This window comes from Oppia nitens, unplaced genomic scaffold, assembly GCF_028296485.1.
Source record: "Oppia nitens isolate AA-2021 unplaced genomic scaffold, nextdenovo-longstitch-racon4-pilon3 scaffold5_pilon_pilon_pilon, whole genome shotgun sequence".
NCBI lineage: Eukaryota > Metazoa > Arthropoda > Arachnida > Sarcoptiformes > Oppiidae > Oppia > Oppia nitens.
In genome coordinates, this window is record NW_026533243.1 from 4466125 (window position 1) to 4477341 (window position 11217).

At 24.9% G+C, this 11217-nt stretch overlaps 1 protein-coding gene across 1 annotated transcript in view; it reads right to left on the minus strand.

Annotated features, from left to right (window-relative positions):
* LOC128961540 (plexin-B-like) overlaps window positions 1–7356 on the minus strand; it is a 28827-nt gene extending 21471 nt beyond the window's left edge. Inside the window, exons 1-2 of the mRNA XM_054307790.1 lie at window positions 6001–7356; window positions 4679–4855 (exon numbers count right to left, since the gene is read on the minus strand). Coding sequence (XP_054163765.1) covers window positions 4679–4855; window positions 6001–7353 — 1530 coding nt within the window. The 5' untranslated portion in view covers window positions 7354–7356. The remainder of the gene's footprint in view (window positions 1–4678; window positions 4856–6000) is intronic.
* Window positions 7357–11217: the final 3861 nt, after the last annotated feature.

The following is an 11217-nucleotide window of genomic DNA, read 5'->3' on the forward strand; positions in this document are numbered from 1 at the left end:
TTGTGGATTACTGAATAGAAAATAAATTAAAAAATTTATTGATACATACATTGTATTTATAAAATGTCTATTGATTTACTGCAACTATTTTAACGTGAATTGATTACATATAACTAAAAGACTAATTTGTAGTCAATAAATGCTAACATTAGTTATTCGTCGCAAAATAAAAAAAAAACCTAAAAACAAAACAGGATATAATAGACGACAAAAAAATTTTAGTAAATAAGTGGCTGAAAGTGAGTGTAAGAGTAGTGTCTCATTAATGGCCATTGAATCGCAAGAATACTAAATATAAAAATACAGCACAAAAATAGCCGAAACCTTATGAAAAACAATGTGAAGCAAAGCAACTGAAAACTTGGATAACAAATAATCGACAAACAAATGGTTTTTAACATTTAACTGTTATGTAACTGTTGTTATATACAGAATAAGAAATTCAAGATTATATTTGTAATGCTATTTGTTGGTGAATGAGTGAGTGAGTGAGWGAGWGAGAGAGAGAGAGAGAGAGAGAGAGAGAGAGAGAGAGAGAGAGAGAGAGAGAGAGAGAGAGAGAGAGAGGTTTCTTTGAAATGATGTTGTGATGCGATGAAAGAAGAATTGCCTTATTTTTCAACTCAACACAACGTTGCCTAACATTGCCTAACATTGCATTTATTTGCCATTTATTTTCACAACGAATTGTGTTGTGTTTTGTTTGTGAATTCCAATACACTGTTCACTAGTTTTTATTGTACTGTATTTTTGTTGCAAACATTTTGTATCTCATTTGAACATTTAATGGTGTTTCACTAAAATAGTCATATTATTAGTCAATTGTTTCATATAATGTTTCATTTTATACCACAATATGTCATATACAGAACTACTATACAATTGAGAGCTAATTATTAGTTGATTTTGTCTTTCAGTAAGTCTTAGCCAAAAATAAAATCTTAATTGAATTTAATCTGAGTTCACAATTAATAAACTAAAAAATTACATTTTCTAATAATATATATAATATAATAATATAACAAAGTTTTAATTAATACAAATATACTGTATTTATTTAGCGCTTAAACTAATATAAATATTCATTATATCAGTCGGTATACGTAATATTAAAATAATTAAGAATTAAAGTTATATAATATAAAAAATAATGTATATATTGTAATAAATAATATGCAAAATAATTAATATTAATTAGTTTTTGTACAAAAATTAATTTTAAAAAACTTGTATATAATTATAATATATTTAAATGTAAAAAAATTTAAAAATAAAATGTAAAAATTTGATAAGAAATTTTGATTTAATCTCATAAAATCTAATAACAACTACAACATTAGAGTATAATGTACTTTCAAGAGTATAATGTATTCATATATTATCTTTTTTAACATACATTTGTACATTAAAATTATTTAATCGTGTTATCTCATATAATAAACCAATTGTGAATAATAAAGGTTGAGATTTTATTAGTTTTTGTGTTTAAAATATAAAACAAAATCTAAGTTTTATTTTTTTGTTAAATGTTAAATAAATAATAAATATATTAGGCATATACTGTACTATGTTTATTTTGTTTAAAATTATATTTTAATAACTATTCAAATATAACTAAATCATGCATTCATTTTAAAATCACATCTAATATACATATAATTTAATATAATAACTAATAAAGTATAACTTCTTTATATAATATTGTATAWTTATATTTTTAATTTTATTTTTTAATACTCTAATTATTTAAAATTCTAATGTCATTTAAGAAATTATGAAAGTTTGAAATTACAATTGAAAATATATAGTTATTATTAAAATACATTACAATATAACCCAAAAGTAATTTTATTAAAATTTTTTATGACAAGTAAGCAATAAACATAATACTTTACCAAATATAACAGCAAATCTAACTTAAAAATAAATTTTATGTAATTTGTATAATAAACAAAAATATTTTGTTGTATGTAAAAATACACATAATAAAAATGTTAGAAATAAGTAATTTATTGTCAAATTGAAGGCAATGTAATAAATAGTAGTCTCTCTCTCTCTCTCTCTCTCTCTCTCTCTCTCTTTCTCTCAAAGCATAAAAAATATCTATAAATTTAAACGAAAAATCCTTTCAATTGCTATTAAACTCTAAGGTCCTTAAAGTGTAAGAGAAGAAAGTAGTAGAAAATAGCTAAAGATAAAAGAGCTCGGATTTAAAGGATTTCATTGAAATAAATGAAATGATTGGACATACAGTGTAACTATGAAAGAAAGGGGAGAGTGAGTGAGTGAGTGGGTAAATGTGTGTGTGTGTGWGAGAGAGAGAGAGAGAGAGAGAGAGAGAGAGAGAGTAAAAAATAATATAACAAATAGCAATAAGAAAGTAGAAAAATATTTGTAAGAACTTAAGTGTCGGCGGATTAATGAAGAGTGGAATTAAAGTCGAGTCGATTTGGTTGGGAACGGGAGGTAATGTAATTTTATTAGCAATATATATGGTGTATATAAAAAGTTATATTAAGTTAGAGAGATTGATAGAGGGATAGGGAGATCATTAATTGTCCAGCAAAATGAAGGAATTTTGTCACCTGTGCTCCTAATAAACAATAGTAACAATAGTGAAGCAATAATTGGAAAAAGCATTGGTATAACAGCTAATACTCATTCAATGATCCCGTTATTTGAAATATGGTTAGAGTTATATAGCAATTAAGGATACATATTGTAATAAATTTCATTTTCTTCTCTTTCAACAAAAAAAGAAATATGTTTTTCAATTAGATTGTTATATTAAAAGAAAATTTGTGCTCAAAATACAACGCCCGGTGCTCATAGCTATCCCCATCACTACAACTATCAATTCAATAATATAGTACATAACAAGATATTATTGATGAGACATTACTTCAATATACAAATTGTATATAAGTTGATATATAGTATTGTCAAATACTTGCAATTCCTTATAGTTTCCAAATGATAATAACAACACTATCTTTGATAGATAACAATATATTTATATATTGACATCTCTTACAAACAAGAATTGTAATAAAAACAAAATTAATTTCGGGTTTCAATAATATATTTGTTGGATTGCAAAAAGTTAATATAAAATATTTTATCCAAATTATTTTAACAAATTTAGTTTAATCCAAATTTTTAATTTAATTAGTTATTAAATTATCTACAAACATTTGTACTTTGTATTTACACTAAAATATATTGTTTTTGCAATAATCTTATAAAAAAAATTCAAATAAACACAGACAAGTTATAAGGGTTGTATAATAAACTTTATGATTTTATTTAAAAATATAGTTAATTTTGCATATTTTTAATATTAGAAAATAACTAAAACTGAATGTTATTGTAATATAAAAATATGTTCTGAAATGAGTCAACTTAACTATTAATATATTTTTAATCAATTCATCAAATTTAATATATGTTCATAGATTTTATAGCCGTTTTGGTAGCTGTGACCATAACTTTAGAAACATAACATATAATAACTTTATAGTCTTTTGTCAGTAAAAATATGAGACATTTGTATTATTTAAAAAAAAATTATTGTTATAAAAATGTTGGTTAAAATCATTTAATCAAAATCATTTGGATCAACTGAATTTGAATTAATTGAGTTTTGGATTATTTCTATTTAATAAAAATTTATGATACTGTATATACTGTACTGTAGTATATATACCGGTATATAATGTATATCTAATACATGATAATAAAACATTATAACAAATAATGACATACAGTATTCATGTATAGTCACCAAAACATATATAAACACAGAGGTGTATAAATTATATGTAAATTCAAAACCATACAAATAAAAGCCTTTTAATGCCATTGACTATCAAACAAACAATAAAATTTAAAATTATAAAATAAAGCTATTTCTTTAAATATATAATATGTAGTATTGTATTCATATGAGAATTACTAAAAAAGTAAGAAAAGAGAGAAAGAAAGAGTGATAGAGAAAGGAGTTTATGTAAAAAATAGAGAAAGCCTTATATAAAATATTCAATTAATTTATAACTACTAATCCTTGTGTCACATTAATTCAATTGAATTTAATATTTATGTACATTGAGTACAGGCAAACATTAATACCCTTTTCCAGCATCTAAATCAAGAAAAAGCATTAAAAGTATAACAACCAATAATTTTACACAAAAAAACTAATCGTTAACATTAAAAATAGTTATATTAAAGTTGTAAAATTTATAATAAAAAATACTTATTTTTTGTAAAAATATTATAATTAGATTTAAATGTAAGAATTACAGCTTTAGTTATACTACTAGTATAGAGAAGATATTGTTAAATGAAATTATGATTACAAAAAATACTAAAGTAAAGCAAACATTTATTTGTTTGTCTTTTTCATGAGCTATTTCATGTCATTATCACTAATATGTTGTATAGTTGTGACCATAAATTGAGTCATTGATTGATATCCATAACCATAATAACAATCATCACTACTTTTACTGGTTCTTAACACAAACATAACACATGTGTTAACCGAAAAATTTATTTTTATGTGTTGTTATAATGAAACACAAATATTACATAAAAAGAGGCAATGGATAGCCATAAGTGATAATATAACGTTAATAAAATAATATAATAAAAAACACTTGTAGTCAAGTGGACATACCTTCTTGAGTTGACCCATTCTTGTGCCAACAAAGGCAACGGTGTGTTGACCGGTGGTCATTGAAACCACTGATGTCAGTGTGGTATTTGAATAAGTTATGGCTGATGTACTTTGAATGGGTTGAGAGCCGTTTAGTTTTAATGTCTCCGAACAAAATGACACTATATTTCCTCCCCTCTGTATGAATGCCCATATGTTGAGGAAAGGGAGGATAGAAAAAGAAATGTCAATATTCATAAATATATTTTTGTTTTTGTTTTATTATTAATATTCTAACTAAATATATATTTATATATAGGATTTGTGTGAGTAAAATAGAAATTTAATTAAATATTATATTAATTTTATGATGATTTTACTGTGAAGTATTATGATATGATTGTCTATCATTGAAATGAAGTGAAACATAATTAGATATACCTATTGATTGAGTAAAGTTATTGTTAAAAAGTTAAACCCTTTAAATAAATAAATAAACAGTTGATTCTTATATTTCCCTTATGTTTGCATTAAACTAAATATACTTTATATAAGTTATATCTCTATGTATTTCACTCATCATATGAGAAACAGAGTAAGCATTGGATAACAAGAGAAATATGACTTCCCTTATGTATGCATTTTAAAGCTCTAAAATAAATATTGAATTTTACTATAACTATGAAGAATAAATAAAAAATATTTTATGTTTGAAATTCAATATTTTTAAGCCACAGCATAGACAACAACGCTTTTGCCATCAATTCATAAGAGTATAAACTTTTTTAAAGAGTTTTACCGGAGTTTAAACAGTGAATGAGATGCGAGAGAGAGAAAGAGAGAGAGAGAGAGAGAGAGAGAGAGAGAGAGAGAGAGAGAGAGAGAAAGAAAGAGAGAGCCTTTTAAAGCATAAATTCAATTATGAAAAGTTTTGACAATTTTTCCTCTCAAGACTTTATTATGTGTTTGTGTTTAATGTTTGTCAGTGAATAAGTAGTATAATATAGGATTAAAATCTTAAACACTAGTTTTCAAGTGTTAGCTGTGTTTTGTTAGAAAAAATTTAAAATATAATTTATAAAAATTAAATGTATAAATATTGCAAAAATAATAGGAAGGAAACTAAATGAAACTCATAATAAACAAAGATTTAAATAAAAATAAATTTATGTTTTATAAATACAAAGAATATTCTGTGATTAAATATATGAGAAAATGAATGTTTTGTTATAATAGGAAATGAAATAAATTTGGGTAAAATTGAATTTATAATTAGATTTTAAATAATGCTAATATTTATGAATATTAAAGTATATAACAAAATAATTTCAAATAACACTTACACCAGGCATTGGACAGTCGGGTAAATTGCCGGCAATATAGTCCATATCACGTGTAGCCACCGAACCGTTATAACACAAGTGTATGTTTTGCGTAAACTTCTGTTCAATATCTGCGAGACGATAGACACAAACTGCTGATCGATGGCTGGCTGTAGACGTGTGTTCAACAGCAGTAGTGAAGACACCAACAAACACTTTGTCTCCGATATTAATGTGCAGATCAGTGGCCAAATCCTCACCGGCCGGCACAACAGTTGCGTCTTGAAGAAGCGTATAATCAGTTCCGTCGGATCCCAAGCACTGGATTGTTACTTCAGTGTATGTATTATAGCCGGGATCTGATTGACAAATTCTGGCCAACCGTGAAATATAGCCCCATTCTTCGAGAGCCCGTAAGTGAGACTTCCGCTGAACGGTTGCAAAGTAAACAAAGTCTGTCGTATGAAAAGCAGTGATATAACGGACGAGATAATAGTCGCGCAAATGAGAACTGATGTCCACTCGGGCGTCGGTAAAGGATTTTTCGATAATATTGAATAGTTTGGGTCCCGACTCAAGGGAACGACTACTAATAGCCGGCACCATATCACGATAGGGTCCAAGTCGGGAATTAGTGGCCGCCACATAAAGCACTGGACTGGTTTGTGGTCCGAAATATTTTGCCGGTCCCACTAAGGCTATTGTGGACGAGTTCTCGTCATTAGAGGCAACGGGAACAGTGACCAACTCTTCACGTTGGCTAATATCCGCCAATCGATGTCTCTGACATGAGCCCTGACGTACTGAACCACACGCAATGAGCACCCGATTGTACGGATCAATGACAAGTAATTTGTTAATATTRTTCATTAGATGCATGTCTTCAATGCCATTGCAATCACTTGCCGAACACTGAGGACTGTCTTGTAATGGACCGGTTTGTACGGATGCCTCTTTGGTTAGATTGTTATTGAACTGATAGATCCAATTGGAGGCACCGACATATAGAAGCGATGAGTTGCGATCGTAGACTAAATGTGTTATATTGATGCTCTTATTCTGCATTGAATACGAGGCTATCACTGATTGAGAGCTACTGTCCGCAGCACCGGCTGACTCACTTAAGTCCGTGGCATCACATATGTTACAAATGGACAAAAATGACACAATTGTTAACCACATGAATGTCATCAATAAGTTATTGAAACGCTTGTGATTTAACTGTTGTGTAATATATAAAGTTCTCATATTTTTACAATTAGTGTTATTTTTATGATTTTTATGAATGCAATTATTCATTGCTATCTTCACTGATGACACATCAGCACTGGATCTAGTGATCAACGTTTGCTTTGAATTATGGATTTTAACCATTGTTTCACTTATAAACACTTATCTGTAGATTTATTATTAATTAGAAATTTTCTTATCAATAAATCTCATGATTTTTTCACCATAAGCTTTGACAATGAATCTACAAAAAAAATAATTATAACATTTAATTAGATTATTATTTAGATTGAATAGCAATGAAATAAATATGAAATAATTTACAGAAAACTAATTAAATCATATTCATTAAACTTAATGATATGTGCTTAAGATAAATGTAAAAAACATTATTACAGTTTATCGCAAATTTTGTTGAATATAAGTTACGATATGTTTATTTTATTATAAAGTTATGCTATAAAACTATTTTAGTGCTATTGATATTGCTATTTGTATTTTCAGTTATAAATTAAGTATAGAGTAAGTTATGAATTTGAGATTTGTTTGGATATAAAGTATAACTTATAATAAAAGTTGACTTATTTCCGACACATATACCGACAAACATCATGTATACGAATGTATGAAAATAACAATTGAATATAAAAATATTCTCTTATATTCATTGATAAATCAATTGATTGATCGTTGTTTACAATTAGTTATAACTTCAAATAAAACTGGTGTATATGACATTATAGATATAGTATAAAGTTGGTTACAAACAAAGTTAAAGTAGGGGTTAATAATGGACTCAACAAATACAATATAAATGATCGCATCATTGAATCAACTAATCGGAAACTCTCCTCTCTCTCTCTCTCTCTCTCTCTCTCTCTCTCTCTCTCTCTCTCTCTCTSTATATATATATATATATATATATATATATATATATATATTTGTCAATAATGATTATAATAATTACAAATTTTTATATTATATAAATCATTACAACAAAAAAGTTCGATATTAGTATTAGAAAATTATTTAGAAAATTAAATTCATAATTCAAATGACCCCAACACACAAATATAGCTTATATTGTATGTCCACTTAAAAATAGGAAACACTATACTGTATTGAATTTACATTGAATAGATAACAATGATATTGTATTAGTGTATAAAAATATTACAAAACTATATTAATCTCATATTAACCTATCAAAATATCAATTGTTTGAGTCAATGAATATCATTATCATATCAATATATAAAATAATTTTCTTTAACAGAAATTATATTTATTATAATATAAAATAAATTCAAGAATAATATTTTGATTAAAATATATTAATACTTATAGATGTGTTAATTTTGAGATGACAAGTGTTTGTCAAATGTTGAGTCAAATCATAGCATAAATGCTAAGAAAATATTTCTTAAGTAATAATAAAAAACTTTATTACATTTTAATATAGATAGACATTCATATCAATCATACTGTAAACACTTGTTAAAAAACAATAAATAATAATAAATGTTTTCATATAAATAACTTATAATATTTGGACACTTATTATATATATATATTTATTATATTTAAATATCAACGTTTATCAAGCGATATACTGTTTGTTATTAGAAACAAACACTTAAATTAAAGCTATACTAAAACTAAAGTATTGAACAAGAGTTGAGAGCAAGTGTGGCATCCGATAGTTCGTACATAACTGTGCACTGATCTGGCATAGACACGCTGTCAGTGAGCACTGGTAGGCAATTTCAAAAGTAAATGCTCGCACATGGATGTGAAGGAGGTATTTATTGGTAAGACAAGAAGTGTACACTAAGTTTAATGATTGGCACATCTGCCACAACTTGGATGTCTATGTGATTGAAAAAAGAGAGAAAGARAGAGAGAGAGAGAGAGAGAGAGAGAGAGAGAGAGAGAGCATTGATAGTTAAATCTTGTGTACAGTCATTCTATATAGTCATACAAAATGTTTAGATTTATTCAAATTTTCGTGTCTTTTTACAGTTGTCTTGAATGTTAGTTTAAAACATTATACTTTATTTGGTACATCTGTATATATTATATATATTATATATATTATATAAATATATCTTTTTATAAAATAACCACTATATTATATATTATATATTATATATCATATGCTGTAGCTATAGTGTATTATCGGTTGAATCCCATTCCCCTTTAAAACCTAATATTCCCATATGGGTTCAAATGGAAAAATGTATATTTAGAGAAAATATTTACTTTCAATTTAAATTTGAATTTACAATACAAAGCAATTGTATGTTTTCTAAGAAAAAAAGAATATTATAATTTTTATCAACAAATAAATATAAAATATTTCTTAAATTTTGAATAACAACATAAAAAATATTTATATTAAATGTATATAAATTTTTAAAGAATATTTATAAATATTGTAACAAATTTTGTTAAATATATTTTGTCTAATATTTGGGTAGTTTTCATCTTTTATATGATAAAATTTCGTGTAAATAAAACTAAAATATTTGTGTCCTTTATATCACATCCTTAACGAACCGAAAACAACATTTTTATATGAAAATTCATATATTTTTAATAAAATATTATTTTGTCTCTAATAAAAAATATTGTTATTTATATGCGATATGAGAGAGGAATTCATAATTCATGTTAATTACATTTCATGTAAACATCTATTGAAATAACATTAGACTTATATGTACTTTATGTGAATGTCTCACATAATGGTTATATATTTAGTAAATATTATAAGAAAATATCACATTTAATGTGTGTTCACAGGAAATATCATAATATGAAATACAATATCATTTGCTCGACATTTCATTTATGAATATCATTATATGTTTTTGAAAACTTATATATAATCAGATTAAGGCATAGATATTAAGGCATTAAAACATAAAATTATGTTTTGCTTGTTTTTTTGAACTAAAGCTAAAAACATAAAAATACACAACTATTTGGCATTACTGTTAAAGTACAGCACAGTATTAACTTAATAATCATAAGAGAGAAAGTTGTTTTAATTATTGCTTCAATAATAGTTGCAAACTATAAATATTTTTAAGTACATTACAAAGTACAGCACATTAAATATCTAATATTTAAAATTACAGAAATATAATCTATGATTCAATGCTAACAAAACATAACAAAAATATAAACAAAATAATTATAAATATAAACAAACATACATACTATATAATATCTACATAAATATGTATATATTGATATAAGTACAGTATATACTCAATAAATGAATTTAATAAATGAAAACTAATTTAATACATTCAATAAGTGTTATGTAAATAATTTTTTATAAATAATAATTTCACTTAACTTTAAATGAACATATAGTATAGATACATATAAATTTCATATAAAAAACTTTTAAAATTGTTATTTCTTATAAATTATATACAGGTATATAAGTTTTATTTTCAMAAGTATAATAATGTGATTATTTATTAGTGAGAGAGAGAGAGAGAGAAATTAATTATTTTACATTTGAAAATTTCGATATAATTATATACTTATTATTATATAAAAAACATAAATTGGCATATATTATAAAATATTTTTTATAAAGTATATAAATTATTTATAGTTTTATATAATTTTTAATTTGCATTTTCTCTATTCTATTTCTAATTACAAAATATTAATACAAAAATACCATTAATTTATACTATGTTTGTGTGTTAMWGAAGTCATAAAATGTTATATAATATTATAAACATTATTGCAAAAAAAATGAGAATAATATATGCAATACACAATACAATAATTTACAATTTATTAAAATATAATATTTTTCATATACACACATTTACAAAATCAAGTTGTTCTGTATACGGGCTTATATATCAATAATGGTATTACTAAATATCATCAAATTTGTCTAATAAATAGAGAATCTCACATAAATTTGCTATATTTCATATTTATTCATAAATTTATAATTAATAGTTTGGAATAATA